The sequence below is a fragment of the Ananas comosus genome, unplaced genomic scaffold, assembly GCF_001540865.1.
Source record: "Ananas comosus cultivar F153 unplaced genomic scaffold, ASM154086v1, whole genome shotgun sequence".
Taxonomy (NCBI): Eukaryota; Viridiplantae; Streptophyta; class Magnoliopsida; order Poales; family Bromeliaceae; genus Ananas; species Ananas comosus.
In genome coordinates, this window is record NW_017893323.1 from 81,607 (window position 1) to 107,071 (window position 25,465).

General features: G+C 38.0%; 5 protein-coding genes across 9 annotated transcripts; 3 read left to right on the forward strand and 2 right to left on the reverse strand.

Annotated features, from left to right (window-relative positions):
• Window positions 1-354: 354 nt before the first annotated feature.
• LOC109705563 (actin-related protein 2/3 complex subunit 4) lies at window positions 355-4,756 on the reverse strand. Of its 2 annotated transcripts, none has more exons than XM_020226299.1 (9): window positions 4,619-4,756; window positions 4,270-4,475; window positions 3,836-3,901; window positions 2,922-2,974; window positions 2,144-2,171; window positions 1,825-1,899; window positions 1,129-1,233; window positions 883-972; window positions 355-694 (listed from the first exon to the last, which is right to left on the reverse strand). In XM_020226299.1, the coding sequence occupies exons 2-9, from the start codon at window positions 4,270-4,272 to the stop codon at window positions 605-607; spliced, it is 510 nt and encodes a 169-aa protein (XP_020081888.1). In that variant the 5' UTR covers window positions 4,273-4,475; window positions 4,619-4,756; the 3' UTR covers window positions 355-604. The 2 variants fall into 2 exon arrangements, with proteins under 2 accessions (XP_020081888.1, XP_020081887.1); XM_020226298.1 differs by having other exon boundaries at window positions 3,836-3,904.
• Window positions 4,757-5,432: 676 nt separating this feature from the next.
• On the reverse strand, window positions 5,433-8,305 carry LOC109705570 (pentatricopeptide repeat-containing protein At1g04840-like). Its single transcript, XM_020226308.1, has 2 exons — window positions 8,267-8,305; window positions 5,433-7,709 (listed from the first exon to the last, which is right to left on the reverse strand). The coding sequence occupies exons 1-2, from the start codon at window positions 8,303-8,305 to the stop codon at window positions 5,847-5,849; spliced, it is 1,902 nt and encodes a 633-aa protein (XP_020081897.1). The 3' UTR covers window positions 5,433-5,846.
• An 850-nt stretch (window positions 8,306-9,155) lies between these two features.
• On the forward strand, window positions 9,156-13,677 carry LOC109705579 (UBX domain-containing protein 1-B-like). Of its 4 annotated transcripts, none has more exons than XM_020226319.1 (11): window positions 9,156-9,267; window positions 9,877-9,977; window positions 10,484-10,560; window positions 11,024-11,103; window positions 11,575-11,632; window positions 11,743-11,810; window positions 11,927-12,008; window positions 12,469-12,549; window positions 12,652-12,738; window positions 13,134-13,253; window positions 13,340-13,677. In XM_020226319.1, the coding sequence occupies exons 2-11, from the start codon at window positions 9,884-9,886 to the stop codon at window positions 13,589-13,591; spliced, it is 999 nt and encodes a 332-aa protein (XP_020081908.1). In that variant the 5' UTR covers window positions 9,156-9,267; window positions 9,877-9,883; the 3' UTR covers window positions 13,592-13,677. The 4 variants fall into 4 exon arrangements, with proteins under 4 accessions (XP_020081908.1, XP_020081909.1, XP_020081910.1 ...); XM_020226320.1 differs by having other exon boundaries at window positions 9,157-9,267; window positions 11,024-11,097; XM_020226321.1 differs by having other exon boundaries at window positions 9,160-9,267; window positions 13,335-13,677.
• A 2,019-nt stretch (window positions 13,678-15,696) lies between these two features.
• On the forward strand, window positions 15,697-18,424 carry LOC109705581 (small ubiquitin-related modifier 1-like). Its single transcript, XM_020226324.1, has 3 exons — window positions 15,697-15,851; window positions 17,822-17,971; window positions 18,075-18,424. Exons 1-3 carry the CDS (start codon window positions 15,774-15,776, stop codon window positions 18,144-18,146), a joined length of 300 nt encoding a protein of 99 aa, XP_020081913.1. The 5' UTR covers window positions 15,697-15,773; the 3' UTR covers window positions 18,147-18,424.
• A 1,286-nt stretch (window positions 18,425-19,710) lies between these two features.
• Window positions 19,711-23,242, forward strand: LOC109705564 (purple acid phosphatase 15-like). Its single transcript, XM_020226300.1, has 7 exons — window positions 19,711-20,156; window positions 20,489-20,680; window positions 21,176-21,509; window positions 21,591-21,808; window positions 22,241-22,431; window positions 22,600-22,884; window positions 22,971-23,242. Exons 1-7 carry the CDS (start codon window positions 19,787-19,789, stop codon window positions 23,079-23,081), a joined length of 1,701 nt encoding a protein of 566 aa, XP_020081889.1. The 5' UTR covers window positions 19,711-19,786; the 3' UTR covers window positions 23,082-23,242.
• Window positions 23,243-25,465: the final 2,223 nt, after the last annotated feature.

Genomic DNA, 25,465 nt, shown 5'->3' on the forward strand with positions numbered 1-25,465 from the left:
AAAACTATGAAATGGACTTTAACTGTTTAATGCTGATTATTGTTGCAGTCATATAATTTCTCAGATTTGGGCCGTAATCATAAGCCGGCTATAAACCGCGTAGAAACATCAATTCTTGCAACTGCAGATCGATTGCAAGAATGTCACAGAGATCTGCTGCATTACTGTGGGCTCAATTTGTTGAAAACAGCTTGCCCTCAAAAAGTGTTGCAAGCCGTTTTTCGTGCAAAGATCATCTTCTCAATGTCATCGCCGTCGATGACAAGATCAATGTTTTTACTGTCACCAACCTAACATAATTTACAAGTCGAATTGCAATTATGTGAAACTGAATACCCTCCTTATCAAAGTAAATTCACTGACAATTAAATTTTCAGAATTACTTTACTCCAAACAGTAAACAAGCCAGTAATCAACAGCACACTGTTGAGTAAATTACTTAAAAAAGGCGAAACAAAGAAGGAAATAATATGCGCAAAAAAGCGACGAATAAATATATAGCGATCTTCACAGAAGACAATCAGCTGGGGCTACTAAAATAAAAGGAATATCCGATGGGGTACTTGTGCGATGCCGCACAATACATTTCAATTCCATTATGGCTTCAAATAAACTGCTTCAGAAATTCTGTCGCCACTAGACGGCCTCGCGTGTTTACTGATAGTTTCAACTCGCTGATCTCCTTGTCAATGTCCTGAATTTTACAGAATCAGAAATCAAACAATGTTAACAAGATGAACAGCAGATGCTACGAACAGCTAAAATAGATGAGGCTGCAGAACATGATGATCGTTATTTACCAAAGGTTATATATCAGGAAAATAACCATAAATTGCACGATAAAATCTGTAAATTTTGCCATAGCCCTGAAAGAGATTTTACCTCCATAAATTGCACGATAAAATCTATAAGCTTGTGCTTGTGCATGTCCTCACAATGGTAGTTTGTTATTAGGAAACTTATGTCATAGCCCTGAAAAGAGATAATATATCACCTTGTTATTGTTACAATTAGTTAGCCACTACATCAAATCGCAAAAGAATGTGATCTGAGCAAAGAAAATTTGAGAATGTAATCCGATATGCAACAGAGAATAATTAATCTTGAACTGAACCATTATGCAAGCACCTGTACTGGTTTCCTCCTCAGAACTTGGAATGCCTCCGCCCTCATTGATAAAAATCTAAGAAATTTTTTTGCGAGTATGTTTTCAAGCTCATCTGCCTGTTTTACCTGTGAATTAAAAAAAAAAATGAGGATATGAAAATAGGTTTCACATGAAAATATGTTTGCTGTCCATTAGGTTAATTCACAAAGAACTGCTGCATTATAATGAAGACCAAATCATGCAACAAAGAGAATGGACATTAACCAATATCAAATAATCATAAAGAAGCTTGTTATCAAAATATGGGGATCCAGCATTCGTTCTTTGTTCTCTTAGGACTTCTCTATGGTTAGATCCAGGACAAGTCTAAAGTGGTGTCAACTTTTCATAATTTGCACCGATTATAGGCATGTAAATTGACACTTGGTATCATATCAGTTAGATTCTGTTGTGGAATCATACAGCTAGACATATTCTCTTTCTAGTTGCGATCAGTCCAATAATTAGGTGGTGTGGCAGCCTAGCCTTTTCATTGGATTAGAAGTATGATATTTGTGAGCCTCTCTAGTACTGTAAATATTTCTATTGAAAGGTCTAAAAAGATAAAGTGAATTCAATCAGCCGGCCGAACCGTCTTTCATAAGAAAAATGTGCACAATTATGCAACTTCTGTTGAGAACCAAATACATGTTGTTCAAAATAAGCATCCAAATTACCTTCATGCTTATACGGATAGAGTTAATTGAAGTTTCTATCAAGCACTTCTCGGCCTCATTTCGACATATCAAAACCTGTAACAAAAATAAAAAGATATTGACATAAGTTGTAAACTGTTTGAATTTTCCTACTTTATATAATGATACTATTGAATAGTCTAGGACTGGCAAGTATAGGAATAGGACAACGAGGAAGGTATAAGGAGAAATTATGAAAAGCTAGATATGGATATGGATAGAACATTACGGTAAAAGATGCCGTAAGTAAGAGAATAAAAGCAAACTGGCTTCTGAATAATCACGGAAAAAAAATTCTTACTGGATTTAGTAGAAGTTCTGGACTTGTCCTGTGAAAATGAAAACAGAAAAAAGAAAAAAAAAAATTAGATCCTTCAAAATGAAGAACAAGAAGAACTCAAGTTCAAAACCTACTTAAGGGTAAAGATGTGAACTAATCATGCTTATGAGAAATACTGTGAACCAAGGGAAAATATAAAATGATCACCACATGAAAGCTTAATGGGATTGAACTAAAAGCAGCATGTGGTAGACCAATTGATACACATTATAGTATATAATCAGACCTAACTATATTCATGCTCAGTTACTTCTGAATGGATGAATAAACCCATAAAGCATAGCGGACCTATCAAACTTTCATGTACACCACAAAATCAGTGCTATCTACAGGAAATATAGCATTAAACAGATAGAGGTCCATGAAATAGAGCATAAGCTACAAGCCTCATCACATAAACATATTTGATTTTAGCAGAAAAGAATAACAAATAATTTGCTAAACAGTTATGTAAGTTGCATGGCTCGATGCCAGCAAATAATCATACTAGAGATAGGAAAGAAATATTTTAGACAGACACAAAATTTGCTGAATTCGTGGGCCAATTTAAACTATTCTCAGTATAAATCACCAATTTCAGTATTCATGCACTTTGCGACCCAAATTACGTATAATCTACTCCTTACGCTGCACTAGAGATTCTTCCATTAATAATATAGACCAATAAACAATAAGAGAAGGGCAAAATGCTAAAAATATAGAGAAGACTTTGAAAGATATAAGATTAATTAGAACTTACTTAAGTTCAACCTCTGGCTTGTTATGCCTTTCTACTTCTTGACAAGGGAAATTCTACAGAGTAATTAACCATACAAAGGATCAGTGATGATTGAATGCAGTACAGGGAAAAAGGAGACATGGAAGACGTGGAATGCAGCCATTATCCAGTTATGATGCCACCACAATAGGGTCCCAGAATGGAGTATCTGGAGACTGTCCTAAACTTCAACAATTTAGCATGAAGTAGCTGCTCTAAGGAAACATGCAACATAAGGTTACAAGCCGAAGACTTTTACCACTGCACCGAGCAGTAATTATTAAATAGGAAAATTGAGATCATTTCGTAAGTTCTCTCGTATAGACTTTCGCTCAAGAAACCAAAAGAATGCTAAAAAAGTAAACAAATTAATTTGCTTAACAGTTTAATAGTTATTGGACACCTTATAGGCATTCCAAAATAAACGGCAGCGTGGTAAACCTCACAGGGTTCATGAAATAGATAGTCTGAGCTATTATATTCTTAACATTTTTGAAGTATCTGTCCTGTGTATCGGCTGCCCATGATAAAAAACACTTTCAATTGTCATTGATGAATGATGATGCAGTAATGGTTGGTTGGTCATTTTAGAAATATTTTACTAAATCAAAATGGTAGTAGAGATGTTACTCTCATGATTAGTGGCACAGTTGGCATGGTTAACTAGACTAATACAGGTTAAATGTGTTATAATTGCAGAAAGAAACTCTATTGTCGTATACATACAATGACGGATAATATCTTCAGTTTGTTCCTCCAAAACGTTAATGACATGGTTAATTATATCCGACTTAAGGTAGTTTTACAATGCCAAAAAAGAAACACAGTACTCGCAGCATCTAAAGCTACTATAATTTTTCCTCGTAAAGACAATGGGAGACGTTGAGATCAGGTACCTGTAGGCACATTGCAGCCTCCAGAGTGTTCCGAATGCATGTTAGATACAATCGTAGAGTATTAGCCTGCTTAAATTAAAACAAGCAGAAAAAAAAAACCACGTAACTTAACCGAAAAAAAACTATTAAGAGAAGCATTTGTCGTATAAAATTACTGTAAACGTATCAAATCTACAGAATGGGACACAAAAGTTGACAAATTTAGTTTTTTCTGAAATGGCAAGGACAGGCAAGAACTACAGAACCAACCGATTTCAATCGTAAGAACAAAACTACCACTTCGACAATTCCAAATCACGAGTACGCCAAAAGTGGATCAAGAGTATGAGATCAAACGGTAAAGTTGGGGATAATTTGGTATTGCATAAAATGACCGAAAACAGATTAATAGCTGTAACATTCGGAAGCGCAAGAACATTCAGAAGCTGCACTACCATTACAGCAGTTCCAAGACGCGGGTACGCTAAAGATCGGCCGTCAACGAGCCGAACTCGAGCGAGCCAGAGCCAGCTCGAGATCGGCTCGAAAGTGTTCAAGGTCGGCTCGTCTTCGGCTCTCGTGATCGGCTCGAAACTGTGACTCACAAAAATGTTTTGCTCGACGGGGAGGAAGTTGGGCGGTGTACGATCTACCTAAATTTCTGAAAGAAAAATCACATCAAGCTCTAATTAGAAGCTTGAGAAAGAAAATCCATTATATTCTGCTGAAAAAAAACCATAAGAAAAAGAGAAAGGAAAAAAAAAAGAAGATGAAGATGAAGATCATGGAAGACGAAGAACAAACCTGCTGAAAGCGCCGGTGCCGGAGTTCCGTCGAGATATGCGAACGGCGAAGAATGCGCTGCCGGGAGCGTGCGAACGGTGAAGACGGAAGAGCGCTGCCGGGCGGGGGTGGGTCTTCGGCGTAGAGAGAGAGAGAGAGAGAGTGAAAAAAAAAAAAAAGGGGAAAGAGGAATTAGGGTTGGAAAAAGCAAAAAGTTATATTATTAGTTAGATTTTAATCCAACTGTTAAAATTCTCAATAGGAGTGTGCCTCTTCATAAATAAGTTGAGCTTTGCTTTTCAAAATGTGCTAAGAAATTAAAAAATAATAAACTGTATTATTTATTTATATATATAAATATATTATATATATATATAAATTATATTAATATAAAATAAATTTAATCGAGCTGTTATCGAGCCAAAAACGAGCGAGCTGAGCTCATTTCGAGCCAAAGACGAGCTGGCTTGCGAACGGCGAGCTGGATTGTCAGCCCTACACTTATATAACGACAAACTCCACTCCAGAAAATGCACAATATATTTAACTGTAATTTCCTAATGGTCTTAGTATACACTTATATAACGACAAACTCCACTTCGGAAAATGCACAATATATTTAACTGTACTTTAAGATTCGAATTTGGGACCTCAGGTACCAACCACCAAACTCTTTGCCATTTACTCTAGGAAAGATCGGTATTAGGATAGAAAATTAGATCCAATAAATATATATTTCAAATCTTAGAGACTTAATTTTATTTTATTTTTTTCTCACAAACTATTATCCTTCTCAGTAAGCAAAGATGGATATCTATGTAATGAGGCCATGCTCTTATTTTAGGAGTACTCAAAATTTGATCAACCTTCCTGTTTGAAGGAAAGAATGTTCACGAGTATAAAATACAACAACAATACAATAGACACATTTGCATCTTCAGTTTATTGGGGAAGATAAATAAAATTTGGAGTTGTTGGAGGAAGCTAGTAATTGTGTTGATCGACGACGCGATAATCTCCACCTTCTTCGTTTAGTTCTGTTGGAATTAGAGGGCAATAAAAACTTACAATTTGAATAGCCAAATTGAAGTTGAATCGGATTGTTTGTTTTACTAATCTTTTTGGACCGTCCTTATGTTGACGCTTCTGATTTAATGATCAAAGCTTGCCTACTGTGGCAATGTGCAGGGTTCCAATGAATCACTTTGAGCAATTCTTATCGCGATGAACTCACAATCCAAAACAGTAGTTACCAATAATCGCCACAAGAACACTGGCCATCCTGAAAATGATGAAACCGCTTGAGGTCTCTCAACACAATCTCCCTCCCATACAATTCGCTCGCGAACTTCATCAGAGAATGGCAATCCCCGCAAACTCTGAGGTTCTTCACTATTCTGATGACGACTTCTCCCTTCGGAGCGCTCAGAAGCCCGAGAGCAAGTGCGAGCTTCTCGCTGTGGCATCCCAAAGAATCCCCCTTATCCTCTTCCTCGATGTTATGAAGCACCCACTCCGTATTCGGCTCGTATCCCTTCTCTCTTGCCTTAACCTCGAGCTCCTCGAGCTTGCAATATATGTCTTTGCTACGAGGGTGAGATCGGTCGCCCGCCACGAAATTGTGGGCCTTTCCCTCTAACTCTATGCAACTCCACCCAGGCGCCTTCTCGACGCCCCGGTCCTTCATACTAACCCTCACCTTCTCAACATCCTCCCATCTCCCAGCCCCCGCATACATGTTGGACAGGAAAATGTAGCTACCGTGATGGCTTGGCTTCAGTTCGAGAAGCTTGTTTGAGGCAAACTCGGACATCTCTACATTTTTGTGGGCTCGACAGGCCGTGAAGAGCGCACCCCATACCACAAAGTCGGGTTCGACGGGCATCGATTTGATATAATCAAGAGCTTCCTCGAGCCGCCCCGCCCGTCCGAACAAGTCCACCATGCAAGTGTGGTGCTTCACGGTTGGCTCGATCCTGTACTCCTGTGTCATGGTATCGAAAATCTCGAGCCCCTTTTCGACCTTGCCCGAATGCGAGCACGCCATCAATACGGCCAAGAAGACCCCTTCGTCCGGCTCGATGCAAGAGCACTTCATGTCCTCGAAGCACTGAAGAGCCTTCTGCCAATGTCCGTGCACCGCCCACCCCATTATCATCGCGGTCCAGGTGAGAACATCTCGCTGGGCACATTTCCGCTCGACACTCCTCCTCGCAATCGTCACGGCCCCGCACTTGCGTAGCATGTCGAGAGAGCAAGTCCCGGACGGCGCCGTCGCGCTGAAGTTATTACCCTGACGTAGTTGTGAATCCGGATGCCGATCTCGAGAGCCCCCATCCTCGCGCAGGCCGAGAGGCGGCCGCGAGGCGAACGTCGCGTTCGCCGGACGCGCCGAGGCGATCATGGCCTCGAAGGCGCGGCACACGGCGCGCTCTTGTCGCCGTTCCGGGAGTATCCGGCGACGGCGTGTGTCCAGGAACGACGTTTCTGCGGGCATTCGTCGAACAGGTGGGCGGCGGCGCGACGCGGCCGGTGGTGGAGGCAGGGCGTGGAGGAGGTGTTCAGGAGGCAGAGGTGCGGCAGGCATGGCGCGAAGAGGGCGCGGCGGCGGGAGGTCGCCGAGTGGGAGAGGCGGAGAGGAGACGTTTCCAGAGAGGGGTTGGAGCGCGGTGCCAGAGCGGGGTTCGTCGAACAGCTGGAGGGCGAGCGCGGGGAGGTGGAGGGAGAGGTAGGCTGTGGCGAGCGAGTGCGGACGAAGGGGTCGAGTCGAGGGCGCGGAGGAGGGCGGCGGCGTGAGGGCGTCGCGCCGGCGGCGCGGAGCGCGGCGGCGAGCGAAGGGAGAAGGAGAGAGGCGGTGTGGGGGGAGAGAGCCGGAGGGAGAGGGAATGGCGGGAGGAGCGGAGGAGGCGAGGGAGAGGCAGGGTGGCGGCGGAGGAGGTGGCGGCGGAGGAGGTGGGAGTGGATCTGCTTCAGTAGAGGAGGGGAGCTGGAGCAGGCGCGGATGAGGCCGAGGAGGTCGCGCTCCCACGAAACACGCGGCGGCGGCGGCGGCGACGGCGAGATCATGAAGCAGAGTGCGCGGACTCGTTGCGCCGCAGTTGCCCGGCCTCGTCTAAGTATAGATTTGCAGTGCAGTGCAGTTGCAACTACGTCAATCAAATAGTCTTCTGTTACGTATATTTGTGCTTTACACGAAAAAGTACGATAAAAAAATATTTATTTTATATATTGTGTTTTATATATCAGTCTTATTAAAAATCGCAGAAATATATTTCTATATATTTTCGTTCCAGTTCTATTTTATCTAATATAAATATGATTTTATAAGTTCTTTGCTTTTTGGCCAAATAAATAGTAAAAATGAACGAACTTTAATTTCATAACTATAAAAACAAACGGTTTAAGGACGAAATAATTTTTACTTAAACTGTAGTTATTTGAAATTTTGAACTCTAATAATTGCAATGTATTTGTCACTAATATAGTCTAACTACTTATAATATACCTTTGTAATTACTTTTAAGCTTTATTCGTATAATTATTTACTTTTTTAAAAACAAAGAGAATTTGAGTCACGACATTACTATGATAATCATATCATCTTAATATTTGATAGGCATGACCTGTTTCGATGGACACTTAAATTCTTATCTCATTACCTGTAATTACCAAAGCAATGGAGGAAGGGGAATTACTAAATATTTCCATTGATGAGAGTCTTTTAAAAAAAAAAAAAAAAATTGCTCTTATAGATTATATGCTGGTGCATAATCATATGGAAGTATTGTAGATATTTGATTAATTTATACACATATTTTACAAATACTAAGTAGAGTAAAAGAGTAGACACAAAAATTAGAACTTGCAAAGATTAGAAAGTCAGAGTAAAAGTTCATTTTTACCAAATTCCAAAGTATTAACTGTTAAACAATAAAACATTATATTCCCTTTATTTGTACCATAAATTTTATTTTTAAATTATTTTTATTTAATGACAGATACTTAAAATAAAATTATTAAAAAAAATCAAATATAATAATATATGTATTTAATTATAGATTGATAGAATACAACTAAATTTTAATTATGTTACATGATGTGATGTAGGACCTGCTGAGATATCTGTATTTTTGTTTTTTATTTATTTCTTTACTGTTTATATTGTAATATGTAAATAGTTTGCGATAAAATTGGCTGAACATACTGACCGTCCCAAGCGCAAGTGGCAGAAGGTCCGGTGGTTGGTACCCGAGGTACCGAGTTCGAATCCTAATTGATTCACATATTCAGCTAAGTTTAAAGCAGGTAACATGCAACCTATTTCAGAAAAAAAAAAAAAATTGCTGAACATAATTTTTCTTCCAATTTCTATTCAAAAAATAAATTTAAGAAAACTTCAATTAAATTTTATTTTTTATATTATTTTTTTTCACTCTACAAGTAAGAACCCTCTCTAGAAGGAAAGGTATAAATACCTCCAAAGAAAAGAATGAAGTGAAAGAGAAGAAAAGTGTTGGTGTTTCCTCTGATTGAGGAGAAATGTAGAGCCTCTCCTCACTAATGCGACTCTTTAAAAGTCCCATGTAGTAGTAATCTCTTGGGAGAGGCTAAGAAAGAACAGATCTCGATCCCCCCCTTCTCTGATCTCACAAGTTTTTCACAATCGATATGTAAGCATCTCAAATCATATTTAGGTTTCGTTTGGTATCGCAGTTGTTTTTTCAATTTTTTCAAAAAAAATTACAGGTAAAATTGTGTTGACCATTTTCATTTTACTACTGTGAAACAGCTGTTATGCTTTAAAAGTTTAAGCTTGTCGAGAACGGTGTTTATATATTTTTTATATTTGACACCCCGTCATGTTTGGGCTCCAGACTTTTTACAAGATTCATGATAACGTGAACTTGAATTAAAATAGAGGAAATTAATAATGTTAGGGGCATAGCGTAACTCGAACTCATAATCTCTTGCTCTGATACCATGCGAAACAACGGATATTTTTTTTATATTTAACAATCATCCAATTTTTCAATTTATTTGATTTGAATCAGTCGACGACAATACTCTGACATTAATATCTGAATGCGTAGTTAGTATATTGCATGCAATTATCGTAACTGTAGGAATTGAATTATGGTTTTAAGTTGTCTCCACTTGATTTATTTATTCATGCATTATCCTTTTTAATTTTTAATGTTTGTAGGCTAGTAGCAATTTCCTGTTAAATTTTGTTCTATTTGATTTTCTTTTCTTTTTTTTTTTCCTGTTAAATTTTGTAGTTGATAGATGGCCGTCCCGGAAGTCGACAAAGTCATGCTTCGGCAACTTGAATTGATGGGATTTCCGACAGCCTGCGCGACCAGGGCACTTCATTCTTCTGGTAATCTGTCCTGCTGTTCTTTCTCTGTTTAGCTAACTCTTCTTATTGCTGCTTGTGATCATACACAGTACACTGCAGGATTCAATTTTGATTCTTAACTACTTTGTGTGCACCCTTAGAAAGCTGTTTTTCTTGGTTCTTCAGAAAGTAGAAATTTATCTGTGAAATCTCAATGAAGCGGAAGTATTAAGCAAACTGTTACTTACACCAGCTGCAAAAGATAGAACTCATGTTATAGCTTGAAATTGCAGATACTTAAGGAAGGTTTGTAGAGAAATGAAGATCTGCGATTTTGTTCTTGTTTTACTGTAAGGACCTACATTTTACAAAACTCAAGGGATAAAGTGTAATCGTCGGTTTATTTCTTGTCGCCTTATTATGTTCCTCTTACTTGCTGCTATTGTTTTTTCTCTTCCGTTATTTGTCTTGCAATAAAAGAATGCTTGTGCAGACGCTACCTTTGTGCGTTACCAATCAGATTATCTTCATTCGTGGTGCTATTTCAGGCAATTGTAGTATTGAGGCTGCCGTAAATTGGGTTATCGAGCATGAAAATGATCCAGATATCAATCAGATACCGCTGGTAATCACATTATTATTATGAATTCTCTGCACTAAGTTTGGATCTCTAATTTTGTATGACAAAATTGAGCTCTCCTACTGCACATCTATACTGAACACTACTGCTCTGCATAATCCATCCTTTTATATCATTGACCATATTATAGATAAATATGTTAGAAATCGTCGAATACATATTAATGTCCCATTCATTGTTCAGGTACACCAGGTTTAGACTGAATTAGTATGGTTAAGTGAAACCAACAAATTTTATGCTACCCCATATTAAGCGATACAAATTGAAAGAATGTATTATTATAGATCAGCTACACATTCGTAGCAGGTATGAATAGTTTTAACTTTTAATTGGGTCGCTAGGGATCGAGTGTTATGTGTTCCCACCAGGGATTTTTCACTTTTTTTTTTTTTTGGAGAAAACCCACTAAGAAAATCTTAGTTGATTTCGCTATTTTTTTTGGTTCTAGGTGCCTAAGGAAATCAAGATTGAAACTGGAAATTCGTTATTGATTTCAGAGGAAGTGAAGCTTAAGGCGCAAAAGCTACGGTCTATCCTTTTCCATCATTTTGTATTTTGTTATCACACATAGAGAAAGTGCATCAACTGCAACATAGCATTTTGTTTTTTTTAATGTACAAGAAGAAACCTGCTATGATGGTATTTTAGGTCTTATAAGATGCTTTCGACACCTCGTAGATTTGAAGAAAGAGAACATTCTCTTTTTCTGACAATCTTAATCAGATTAGATCAGTTAAGTTCTGTCCATGCCAAGAAACTGCGTCTGTAAAAGTCATAATAATGATTTATAAACTATGCTAGGTGGTTTAATTGCGGAAAAAATGATCATTATGAAATCATTCGTACCGCAACCATTCTCCTGTAGCTGTTTATTAATGAAAGATGCCACCACCTCGCTTCTACCTGTCTTTGTAGAAACCAAGCTTTCAGTTTGTTTGCAGAAGGGAATATTACTAATTTAACAGTACCTCAGTTTCTGAATCTCCATATCATTTACAGGGAACAAGCTTCTCAGAAGAAATTAGATAAAAGCAGATCGGAAAGAGAAAAGGAGAAGGTACTTAATTTTACTTATTCTTTCGTCCAATATCTTTCTTTTCTGATAACTAAATTTGGAAGCAAGAGACATACATTTTGTGCTTCTGTAACTCGGCCCTTTCTATGAAGGAAATAACACAATCTGCTGGAAAACTTATGGAGTCAAAGAGAGTTGAGGATGATAGTGAAAGAAAACGGTTCGTAGATTATCTTTTATCTTCTTCTTTTTTTTTAATCCTTGTGAAAAGTTGTCTTTGATCTTAACTATATAACATTACTCAGGTGCTGTTTTGGTGTTTTCTTTTTAGCGCAGAATGAGGGCACTGCTAAAAGCTAAAGAGGAGGAGCAGAAAAGAGCAAGAGAGAGAGTTCGACAGCAGTTAGAAGATGATAAGGTCCTTCTTTTGGTATCCTTTCCTTATTATAATGTGCATCACCTAAGGAAATTTCGCATACAATTTTCGAATCAGGCTAAATGTTGCACCAACGGTTCTCTAACTCTTTAGGAGGTTTCAATTTACTGCCCAGTTTTTTCAAGTGTTACAACTGGTACCTCATCTTTCGCACATTGTGTCCATGTTAAGATCTGCATGAGTTCATCTTGGCGTGCTGTCGAACAAGAATCTTTTGGCCCATCAAATCGGCTCACACTATTTCACAATGCATATCTGACGCACGAAATGTCAGAAGCACCAAGAGCCTCGTGCTGTGAATGTATAATTCATGCAGATAGACAATTTTGCAGGGCCAAATATGTAAAAACTTCAACCAAAAAGAAAAGTGTATCTCGCCTTTCATCAACGATATTTAGAATTATTTGCACATATAGACATCATTCATTTAATTTGAACATAGGCAGAAAGAAAGAGGAAGCTTGGCGTACCATACGATGATTTGGGAGCTTCAAAACCCGCAACACCTCGTGTGGAAGAACAGGTGTAATCTAATGTCTCAAAAAAAAAAAAACATTTGGAAAACTTTCGTATTATGTAATTCAATCTAAAAGTTATTTTTTTGTAATTTGATTGCAATGTGCAGAGACAGTCGCCTAGACAGTTGCCTGCTAAGCGTGTTACAAAGGCCGAACTGAGAGATTGTCTTCGAAATTTAAAAAGAAATTACAAGGTAAATCTTTGCCAAAATACTAACATTATTAGAATCAAGAAGGAAAAAGAACTTGTCAATTGCTCGAGTTATCTTAATTTTTCTTATACATTCTTGTCAATATTACTTCTTTTTTACCTTATTAACTTAGAACTAGAATCTGCTTTGCATACTGGTTCCCTGCATTAATTGTGCTGCTAAATGCACGAGTAATCTCTGAACTTTTGACAAAATTGCAATTTGAACTCGAATTTTCCTAATTCTTGGCATGTTTAATCCCTATATTTGAAGAGATCACAAAAATTCGTCGAGACTACATGGTCACACCCACTTTTTCTTTACTCTTTTCGATTGAATATTATCGTAGATATTTTTTGCATGGCATTTCGTACCGTGACTACTATCTACGTTATCAGGACGACAATGCTAGAGTCAAGAGAGCCTTCGAAACGCTTCTCAAAATCATCGGAAACATTGTGAATTCTCCCGATGAGGAGAAGTTCAGAAGACTTCGACTGAGCAATCCGAAGTTTCACGTGAGCTTTCCGAATCAGAATTATCTGAACCTGCTGCTTGTTTCATGTTTTCTGATTGCTGTTCTTTTCTGCTCTGAAAAGGAAAGAGTTGGGTGTTTGAAAGGAGGTGTAGAGTTTCTCGAGCTATGCGGCTTCGAACGGATCGACGGCGACAGATACTTGTTTCTGCCGAGGGCGAAAGTCGACATGGAAGCTCTAAGATCTGCAGGATTGGAGCTTCATTCAGCTTTAACCAATCCATTCTTTGGACTTCTGTCAGTGGATGGTTACTAATTCATCTGCAGATCAACTACTCTCCACCTCTGAAGTTTCTCATGAATATGGCTTTCCCTGCATGAGTAAATGTAACACAATTACATCCACAAATGCAACTCTAATGTATCTAACTTTTAGTAACTAAAACTTATTATTATTTGTTTGCTTACATGTTGGTGCTTAATATGAGTAGAGCTACTATGCTATCGAAAACATAAAGGATATGACATTTTCGATTTTTTGGCCATTAGATCAGCCCCTTTAATCATTTCTAATTTTTGAATTAATACTATTATTCTGTGAGGACCACTCAATACTAGGAGTATTACTCAACCCCAGGTGGGACCGCAATCATCCCGATCGTACAATTCTTGATCCAAGGGTCAAAAAATCAGAAGCATCGAATTTTCTGTACTTTCGATAGCATAGTAGCTCGACACGCTTAATATTGCTATTTAAAAGGCTATTAAATGTTATCAAACTTATCTTATACCTCTCTAGTCACAATTTAATTAGAATTATGAATAGGTATCATGTTTTGTAATTATAAATCAATAGCGCAAAGGCCTCCATGCTACTAAGTTAATTTCAATAATGCGGCTTCCAAAATCAACAATCGGTTCCGTTAGATTCGATCTGCACTATTAAAAGGATTTGGAAACAAAATTTCATAATTATTGGACGTTATTTGACTAGTGATCAAATGGTCTCAAAATTGACAATTTGAATTGTCGATGTGATGCGTTTGTGAATTAAACAGTATAAAATAATCCAAATCTGATAAAATTTTTATAGAAATTTTTTGTCACTATTTAAAGTAAGATGAAAGGTACCGACCTTAAATTCAAATCTTTTATCATTATTTTATATGAGATTTTTATTTTCAATCGTTTATTTTTAGACCACTCATTTGATAGGTAAATAATATCGAAAAATTACGAAATTTAGTTTTCAAATATTTTCAATAGTGTAGATCAAATCTAACGAAACCGATCATCGATTTAAAAGCCGCATAATTGAAAGCAACTTAATAGCACGAAAGCCTCTCTGCCACCAATAGTATAGCAACCAGACTCTTATAATATCTACGCGGACAAAATAATATTTTTAAATCAGATCATTTTCACATTTCATAAAATTATTATAATATTTAAACATGTGTATATATAGAACACTATGTATTTGTAAGCAATTTGTTTAGTTTTGCATATTTGATTTAACTGGTTTCAAACTATTCTTTAAAATTGTGAATTAAGACCAAGATAATATTATTTATGTCAGATTAAAAAGTTTATAGGGATACAATCATATATAGCAAAACTAAACAAATTGCTTACAAATACATAGTGTTCTATATATACACATGTTTAAATATTATAATAATTTTATGAAATGTGAAAATGATCTGATTTAAAAATATTATTTTGTCCGCGTAGATATTATAAGAGTCTGGTTGCTATACTATTGGTGGCAGAGAGGCTTTCGTGCTATTAAGTTGCTTTCAATTATGCGGCTTTTAAATCGATGATCGGTTTCGTTAGATTTGATCTACACTATTGAAAATATTTGAAAACTAAATTTCGTAATTTTTCGATATTATTTACCTATCAAATGAGTGGTCTAAAAATAAACGATTGAAAATAAAAATCTCATATAAAATAATGATAAAAGATTTGAATTTAAGGTCGGTACCTTTCATCTTACTTTAAATAGTGACAAAAAATTTCTATAAAAATTTTATCAGATTTGGATTATTTTATACTGTTTAATTCACAAACGCATCACATCGACAATTCAAATTGTCAATTTTGAGACCATTTGATCACTAGTCAAATAACGTCCAATAATTATGAAATTTTGTTTCCAAATCCTTTTAATAGTGCAGATCGAATCTAACGGAACCGATTGTTGATTTTGGAAGCCGCATTATTGAAATTAACTTAGTAGCATGGAGGCCTTTGCGCTATTGATTTATAATTACAAAACATGATACCTATTCATAATTCTAATTAAATTGTGACTAGAGAGGTATAAGATAAGTTTGATAACATTTAATAGCCTTTTAAATAGCAATATTAAGCGTGTCGAGCTACTATGCTATCGAAAGTACAGAAAATTCGATGCTTCTGATTTTTTGACCCTTGGATCAAGAATTGTACGATCGGGATGATTGCGGTCCCANTTTTTTTTTGGAGAAAATTTCGGGGAAGTAAGAAACCCTAGACGGGTGGGGAATTCTAGGGTTAGGGTTTGTGCGATTTGAAGATGTCGGGAGCGGGACAGGACGAGGACAAGAAGCCCGCGGATCAATCCGCGCACATCAATCTCAAGGTCAAAGGGCAGGTAAGGAGTTTTCCTGTTTTATTCGATTATTTTGGTAATTTTTTGAAGTTATTATGATGTGATCATGAAAGATACTTGTGAGATTTTGTTGTTGATGACACTCTTTACTCGATTCTATTTGTAATTTAGGTTCTAGGGTTCTGTATCCTATGATTGTGTTGATAATTGGGTGAAGATTGTAAATTCCCCAATTATAGTCTATTTTGGATACTGCTCAACATTTAATTTGTTTTTATTTGCATTATTTTGATCAGTGGAATTGTAAATTTTGTTGAGAATTAATTTGCATTATTTTAATTTGCGATTTGTGGTTTGTTGGCAACAAAATTCACACTTTTTTTGCCCGGAGAATGAATGGAGTCATGTAAAGTTGACAGAATTGTTGTTGATTAATCGAACGGTATCCCAATTCAAATATCTGAAAATAATTCGAACCCAAACAAATGAAGGAGAGTGAGGGATTTGGCCTTGGGGTCCGAATGGACACTGCACATTTTTGAAGTATTGGTTTAGGAAGTATGCTGAAATTAGACAACTCCGCACTTTTAAACTCTCATGTTTCGCAGTTGCTTCTTTAGTTTTGTATCCTCTCCCGAGTTTAGCAACCAAATTTTCTCTCATTACTACTATCCTACTCTCTCTCCCTTTCTTTATTTTCCTCTCTTACTGCCTCGCTGACATTCTCTTTCCTATCTCTTTCCTGCTTCCAACTTGAGATCTCTTGCACGACTTTAACCTTGCGTTACTAGCCTGTATACCTCTATAGCATTAGATATTTGCGATACAATAGTATTTTCGGCATATCCCATTCATGATAGTATTTGCGACTTATCCTGAAAATACTACAAAATTACCAGCCGGCGTGTTCTGAAAATACTTCAGTATTTTCGGTCTCTAGTAGTTGGAAAAAACACATGATTAATGTTATCAGTGAACCATACTTCAATTTTGCACAGTTGAAATCCGCTTATAATCTTCACATAGCATCCACTTATAATGTTATGAATTGCTCAAATGTGCGACTCTTTATGACGTCTTTCTTCCCTTGTGCTTCAGTCCGTCCTTTTGCTCTGTTCTCTCTTTGTTTATGCAAGCTGTTAAATTTGTGGAATGATGGACAGCAGGGGACCATGTGACATTTACAATATTCATTCTCTACTATGGCCTTGTTATATCGACTCTGAAATACACAAATTTTCATCTAGAACTTGTGAATGTTCTGTTGGCATAAATTTTAGTAGGTGCATAATGTGGTATTCATTCCTTTTTTTTTTTTTTTTAGCTTTTTTCTTTTATTGGACTTGTTCGAAATGGGCAACTGGGCTGTTCTTGGATACTAACCATTCACCAGTACTGTTTTTCTTCTTTTGTTCTTTGGTTGATCATGATACATGTAAGTAAGCAGTTGCTTGATTGTTTGTGCGCATGACTTTGTGAATTTTGTTTTTGTTGCTATTTTGCCATTTGTGGAGGAGTTAAGATTGATTGAATTTCTTTCAAAGCAGGCCTTTTTTTTTGTTGGGTGAAGATTTGAGATTGGCTGAGAAGTCTTATTGCGAAGTGAACTAGCTTGTTGGAAAGCAGGTTCATTTGATTAATGTTATGTCCGTTTTAACTGGCTCTTTTTTGCAATTCACAAGGTAAAATTTTGGTTGTTATCGCAACCAAAGGAGCCAATGGGAACTGCTTGGTCAATGGTTATAGATTGTTATAATTTGTTTTTAACTATCTTAGTGCTAACAAATGATGCTAATCCATTATTTCCTTTAGGTAGAGTGTATATCTATATATGTACCTTGAACCGTGCATTTTATTGCGTTGTGGATATCCTTTCAGGACAACTTTTTGGTTATTCAGTTTGATTATTATGATACTGGTTTGGAACTTTTTTTGTAGTTTTACTTGTCTGTTACTCTCTCCTCTGAAATGTTGCTACATACAATATTTTCCCCCCTTTCTTGGATCCACAGGATGGGAATGAAGTGTTTTTTAGGATCAAGCGGAGCACTCAGCTGAGGAAGCTTATGAACGCCTACTGTGACCGCCAGTCGGTGGACTTCAATTCCATTGCCTTCCTCTTTGATGGACGCAGGCTGCGAGGCGAGCAGACCCCAGACGAAGTACTATTTTCTCTCTCTCCAACCATATTACTTTTTAACTTTTTTGAAATTAATCCCCTCATTCCTTTTCTAATAATTTAAGAAAATGTCTTGTTTGTTTCAGTTGGAGATGGAAGATGGTGATGAGATCGATGCTATGCTCCACCAGACTGGTGGAACTTCGGCGAGTGCTTAGGAGTTTACTTAGCTTCCGTCTTTCCTATGAAATAGCAAGAATATTGTAGAGAGGTAGCAAACTATAATGGATGGTTGGATCTGGACAAGTTTGTTTGATGATTTAGGTTCTTAATTGTGTATGGCTTTTAATACCGTGCCAGATATTTCTGAGGTTTATTGTGCCTCTTGCAAGATTGTGAATTGTTTGATGAATTTACTTTGGTAATCATCCATCATCACCTTCGTTAGTTTGAAGAAAGATTAGTTCTTCACCTACTCCATGTAGGTACCTTCTCATATCTGGTGATATGCTAGCATGTACTTTGGCAGATCAATCTTTGTTTGACAAATTTAAGTTGTCGGCGCATCAGCAGCGTTTTAGAGCAATCTTTTCCTAGTCTTGCAGAAGGATAGTATTTCTTTTTACCGAGTTTTAAATTCGAATTGTGCTACAGTGGTGCTTGGCTCTTTGAATGTGATTTCGCACAACGGAGTTGTGAAGTTGGTTGGAGATCAGTCGTGACTCGTCTGTAACATGATAATAGAGTATTTTCCTGTATAGACTTAAAAACTTTTGGATAAACTGAAATTGTGATTTGTAGCATTTGCATGTATCGATTTAAAACTTTTGGGCTCGTTCAAGTCGCTTAGCAGTAAAGTGCAACTTTTTATGGCAAGGGATTGTTTGGATTTTTGTTTTTTTCAACATTTTATTTTTAATGCAATACATAGGTCTACTGATAACAAATTGTAACATCTCCACCGGGATACCGACCGTCCCCGGAGGCGAGACAACTTATAACCAAAATAAAATGACAAAATTGGTGCAATTAAAGAATTGGTGTGATTCATCTACTATACGGTCTTTATGGGGCTAATTTTTTAAATTTTTTTTAAAAAAATTATTAGTCTTTGATAAAAATAAAATTGAAACGTGACAGTGAATGAGAGTTCATGAACGAGGGATCTCGACTATTTACATAAAATAGATCTTCACGTGCATCTTTTTGCCCTTTGTTTGGTCGGGGGTTAAGGGGTGGAATAACCCCTTAACCCCTATTTTATCTCTAAACATTCTAAAAAATGGATAGAGTTAGCTAACTCCACCTCAAATAAATTATTCCGGATTAGCTAATTCCATCTAACCCCATCAAACTCCAATCAAACACTATTTTCTATTCATAATAATCCACTATCTTTCTTATCACACATACTCCAACCAATCATTATCCTTCTTTATTAATCATTATCTTCTTATCCCACCTACTCCAACCAAACATTATTTTTCATTATTCTAGACTAACTCCAACCCCCAACCAAACACAAAAAAGTTTTAATCTCATTTTAACTCTGAACTTAACTCTATTCCTGAAATAGCAACTTTTTTCTTAACCCCGAACCAAACGCAGATATTTGCCCACGCGACTATACGCACCGTTTTCTCTGACTCCCATAAAGTTAATACCAAACCCATCCATTGCCAGCTCAGCACGTTGACTTTCTTGCTCAATCCACCCGCGCACCCCCCCCTTAAAAGCAGCCCAACGTAGTTTTCAATTTTGTTCTCCAACGTAGTGTTCCCATCGTTGACCCCCAAAAAAGTAGCCGTTAATAGTTGATCTTAAAAGATGGCGGGAACGGGAACCCCACGTAACGGCCATGGTCCCTTCCTTTCCCCTCCTCCTCCTCCCCCTCCTCCCCACTATAAATCCCCACCCCCTCTCTCTCTCTCAACCCCAATACCATACAATGCGGAGTCGCGCCACACATCCTGTACCATCCATGGCCATGGCGGCGGTGGCCGCCGTGATGTCTCTGCTGGTTCTCGGTGCGGCCGTTCCGACGACCTTGGACGGGCCTTTTCCCCCAGCGACGGCGCCGCTCAACGACGGGGTCTTCCGCGGACACGCGGTAGACTTGCCGGACTCCGACCCACGAGTCAAGAGGCGCGTGAGGGGATGGGAGCCGGAGCAGGTCTCGGTGTCGCTCTCGGCCGCCGCCGACTCCGTGTGGATCTCCTGGATCACAGGTCTTCTGCTTCCTTTGTTCGTTTTCGCGTACTCAGTCGCCCGTAAACCGTATGTGTTTATGTCTGTGTGAAATTCTGCTCAAAAAAGGGTCTTTTTTGAGTTTGATGAATTGGACCCTTGATTTGTCCGACTCCCTCTTACGTCGGAGCTCGCTCGAGAATTTCGATAGGTCCAAGATGCGACCTTTGAATTGATTGGGCAGAGGTTGCTGTTTTGATCATGATGGGTCTCGTGAGATTTGGAATCAGGACGTTCTGTTCGGATGAGATTTCAACTCAAAAGAAGCATTTTTTTTATTCATCGAAGGCTTCTTCCTTTGTCCTGATTGTAGGGGAATTTCAAATCGGGGAGAATGTTGAGCTGTTGGATCCTAAGACCGTCGCGAGCATTGTTCGCTATGGCTACTCTGAGAATTCGTTAACTCGCAAAGCTACTGGGCATTCACTTGTTTACAACCAACTTTATCCCTTCGAAGGCCTCCAAAATTACACCTCTGGAATCATCCATCATGTTCGCCTCAAAGGTAATTTTACGGATTTATTCTCTGTGAACCTCTTCAGAGAGTTATTTAAGATTTTGTTTTACAGGTATTTCTCTTTTCCTTTGTGTTACGGTGTTGCTTAAGACAAATGAAAAAGGCAATCCAAATTGTTCTCAAAACTATCAAATTACATAGGCTAACGCACACGAAATTCTCCTATAATTTGCCCTATTCTCATACAGAACATGTTGTTCTCAGCCTTCTTTTAATTTGTTATATATATCTCATTTCCGATACAATCTTTTCTCATGTTACGGCACGCATTTTTCCAATACACATGTACTTTCTTTCGAGTAAAATGACTAGCACGCATAATATGTAATATCCCGCAAACACATTAAATATATGATCTCGCAGAATCCTTCGTCAGCTCTGGCGATTTCTTTTGATTCTTGATATCCATAAACAATGTGTTATGGTTATTTCCAACCTCTCTTTGCGTATCTTTCACTTACTCCTACTTGTGCTTCTTTTCAGGATTGAAACCAGAGACGCAGTATTACTACCAGTGTGGGGATCCTTCTCTACCAGCCATGAGCGACGTCCATGCTTTCCGAACCATGCCTGCTTCGGGACCTCGAAGCTACCCTAAACGGATAGCCGTGGTCGGCGATTTGGGCCTCACATACAATACCACTTCCACGGTGGACCACATGATAAGCAACCAACCTGATCTAATAGTGTTAGTAGGCGACGTCAGCTATGCAAACTTGTATCTCACGAACGGAACTGGCTCGGATTGCTATTCCTGCTTATTCCCGCATACACCGATACACGAGACGTATCAGCCACGTTGGGACTACTGGGGAAGGTGAATATATCTCCAGCATTTAATTTTACGCGCTGTTTCTTCAATTTGCTTTGATCCAACTGAATTGCAATCATTTTTAAGGTATATGGAGCCAGTTATCTCGAGAATACCGATGATGGTGATTGAAGGAAACCATGAGATAGAACAACAGATTGATAACAGGACATTTGTGTCTTACGATGCTAGATTTGCATTCCCCTCCAGAGAGAGCAGATCATTCTCCTCATTCTATTACTCTTTTAACACTGGAGGAATACATTTCATTATGCTCGGAGCATACATTTCTTATAACAGATCAGGTGAATGCATCATAGACTCATACTGAATTGCTATGTCCCTTGAATGTCTTTTCTTTCTCGGGGATCCAAAGAGGAAACCCAGAAAAATAAACTGCAGTTGCTGTAAACGCAAACAAAAATGGCAGCTTGACTAATTCTGAGAACAATTTTACAACTTACCTTCTCACGCGCATGGTTGAGATTGGATGAACCATGTTGCGTGCGTCAAACAGTTAGGGATTCAATCAATCAAATTGTAGATTTGGGGAATGGCATAACATATAATCATCTCACGCGTCTTGTAAATTCTGAAACTGCAAAACAGGAACCAATCTTTCATTGGTTTGTACCGTCACAATGCTACAAATATTATGATCAAAGATTTACGCAAATCTTGGTTTGTAAACTATCATGACTAATCGTCAAATGTTTTAACACTTTGTCTCATTTCAGGGCAGCAGTACAAGTGGTTGGAGAAAGATCTAGCGAAGGTAGATAGAACAGTAACTCCTTGGTTGATAGCCGTTTGGCATCCGCCATGGTACAGCACCTACAAAGCCCACTACAGGGAAGCGGAGTGCATGAGGGTGGAAATGGAGGATCTCCTCTACTCATACGGTGTCGACATTGTCTTCAATGGACATGTAACTCTACTCTCACATTTTTTGTGACAATTTTCGCCTCTGCAATTACCTTATTTCTGCAAAATATACAAACTCACTTAACTGTAGTTAAGTAGTTTGCATTATAAATTTAGTTATGGCAACAATACCTGCTGTAGGTTATCGATATTTCCCTTTATATATATGCAGGTTCACGCTTATGAACGGTCGAACCGTGTCTACAACTACAAATTGGACCCCTGCGGTCCAGTTTACATCACAGTCGGGGATGGCGGCAACCGGGAGAAGATGGCGATCAACCACGCAGATGACCCTGACAACTGCCCTGACCCATCAACAACACCTGACGAGTACATGGGCGGCTTCTGCGCGTTCAACTTCACGTCGGGCCCAGCTGCAGGCAAGTTCTGTTGGGACCGCCAGCCCGAGTACAGTGCGTATCGCGAGAGTAGCTTTGGCCACGGGATCGTTGAGGTACCAGGCCTAGTTTACAACTGCTTTTGCATTTCAAAGCATTTAAATCAACGAGATAATGCGTTAAATTGCTGCGATATTTGTAGGTGAAGAATGAGACTCATGCTTTGTGGACATGGCATCGGAACCAAGATCTATACGGCGATGCAGGAGATGAGATTTATATAGTCAGGGAGCCTGAGAAGTGCCCCCATTAACCGAAAAGATTTGTTTGATTAGCGATCTAGGCGTTCGAATGAAGATTTTGTTAAAGCTGGAAATTCAGATTGAAGAATAATGTAAGCTTACAGGGATTGTGATAAACAGAAGTAAACAATTGAATGTATGATGAAATAATCAGATCAATAGTGTTTCTTTCCTGTGCATGATTGATTGATCTTTTTTGAGTAATTTATGAGGCTTAATCCTTTTGTTTAGCAAGGAATATGGAGAGTTTGAGAAACCAAAAGAGAAAAGTTTGAAACTAGTTTGGAGTGTGTTATGAAAACAAAATTTTGAAAACTACTTGAAATCTGCAAAACTGCAAAATTTTGTGATCCTTTGATCATTCGGTTAGTGATGTCAAAAAATCATGAAATTTGATTTTTAGATATTTTAGATAGTTTAGATCATATCTAATAGTGCCGATCGTCAATTTGTAAGCCCTATTATCAAAAATAAATTGGTAGTAAATCGAGCCGTTTGCCACTTATAGTAGCCCAATCAAGCTCTCCCTCTCTAGATAGAATTAGGCTAGAATACTATTAATAGCACCAAGTCGTTAGTACTATTAACTATTCGGCACTTTAATGAAACAATGTATAATTAGAATAATAGTGGTCCCCTAAGGTTAGTGGGTGGTTGATTGATAAATTTCAAATCTAATATGTGTGGAAATAAATTTTTTACATAAATGTGATGGTCTATATTACATAAGGTATTTAACACGTGAGAATGTTATTTGTAAATTCAAAAAATAAGTGTGAATTTTATATCCGTCCAGTGTCCATCCGAAGAGGAATTCTACACTATTACATTTAAACTACGTCATCAATAATAAGTCAATCACATTTCTTCTTTTCAAACAAAAGTACAATAAAATTATATTTTTATAATCATGATGGGATATATATATTTCTAAAAGGAGATATTGATTAGCTTGTTACGCCACGTCATCAATATACCAGTTGTATTCTAGATTTTTCCCACTGAAGACTAATTTAAACTTACTTTTTAAACGTATAAATAACATTATTTTTATGACATAATAATACTTTAACATGTGAGCACATTACTAAATTTGACAAAAAAAGCTAGTGGTTTTTGGTTCCAAGTTGCAACTAAGGGGGTCGTTTCCAAATTAGCCATAGTTCCGGTACCTCCATACAATTTCACTCTTTTTTTCTATTTTTTCTACCGCTCTTTTCACTTCCCCCAACATTTCCTTATCCTCTCCGAGAGAGAGAGAGAGAGAGAGAGTAAAAAAAAAAAACTCTTTTTCTTTCCGCCGCCGACTCCTCCTCCCTCTCCGACTTTCGAAGTCGGCGACGGATTCGCGATCAGATGCATTCGCCGGCCTTCGCTCTGCCGAATTTCAGCTCAAAAATGGCTTCCTCCTCCTCTTCTTCTACCAGCCGTTGGAACGCCGTGATCAAACCGCAGCCGTCCGATGTAAGCGGCTTCTTTCTAGCTTTTTCCCCTCTTTTTTCTTCTTTTTCTTTTTGAATGATTTACATATCAATGTAATGTAACTTGGACTCTGTTCTATTAAGTAATAAGTGTTCAGGATCTATTTTTGAAATGCAATGAAGGCCCCTTTTTACGAATCAGAATTCGAATTTCGAAATTCAAATGGCCTCTCAATGGTGAGTTTATATTCATTCTCGGAATCTTACGTGATACTGTTATTCGATAACTTAAGCTTTTAGATACAGACGAACAATTATTTGACATAGTATTAGAACGAGCAGAAAAACGAATTAGAATCTGATGTGACATAAAGTGAAGTATTGAACGTAAAACATGAAAATGCTGTTGTCTGATAGTTTAAGCTTCTAGTGATAAACGACTGTTCAAAACTATTTCCCTTTCGTTCCCATTTCCCAGTTTCTTTGCCGCCGTCTGAACTGTTTTCTGGCAATTCTGTCAGTACCAGAATCTCAGAAAACTGGCTCAGAAAAAGTGGCTGCGGGGCCCGTTGTTTGGTGGATTAACTGGAACGAAAGTCGGGCCGTGCAACGCAGAAGAAACATCGGCGCTTTCCGGTAAGTTCTCTACCGCTCAGACTGCTCCTGCGGAATTCTCTTTAGACCGCGGAGTTATGGATATTTAAAGAGATTTATATGAAAGATACATCTGAACATGAAAAATATTACACTGCATATAATGCAGGCCAATCTAAATGTGCTCTATGACATCATCGGCCTACGAACATCAAAACTAGTTTAGTAAGTGAAATTGGATGATCATAAGTGATTAATTACGCGAGAAATTTAAGGTATGGAGAAAACAGCGGGACGGCGAAACTGGTTTTCTTTAGTTTCCTCAGCAATAATCGGTTAGAATCATCCGATCGCAAGCCTGATACAGAGATCACTACAAG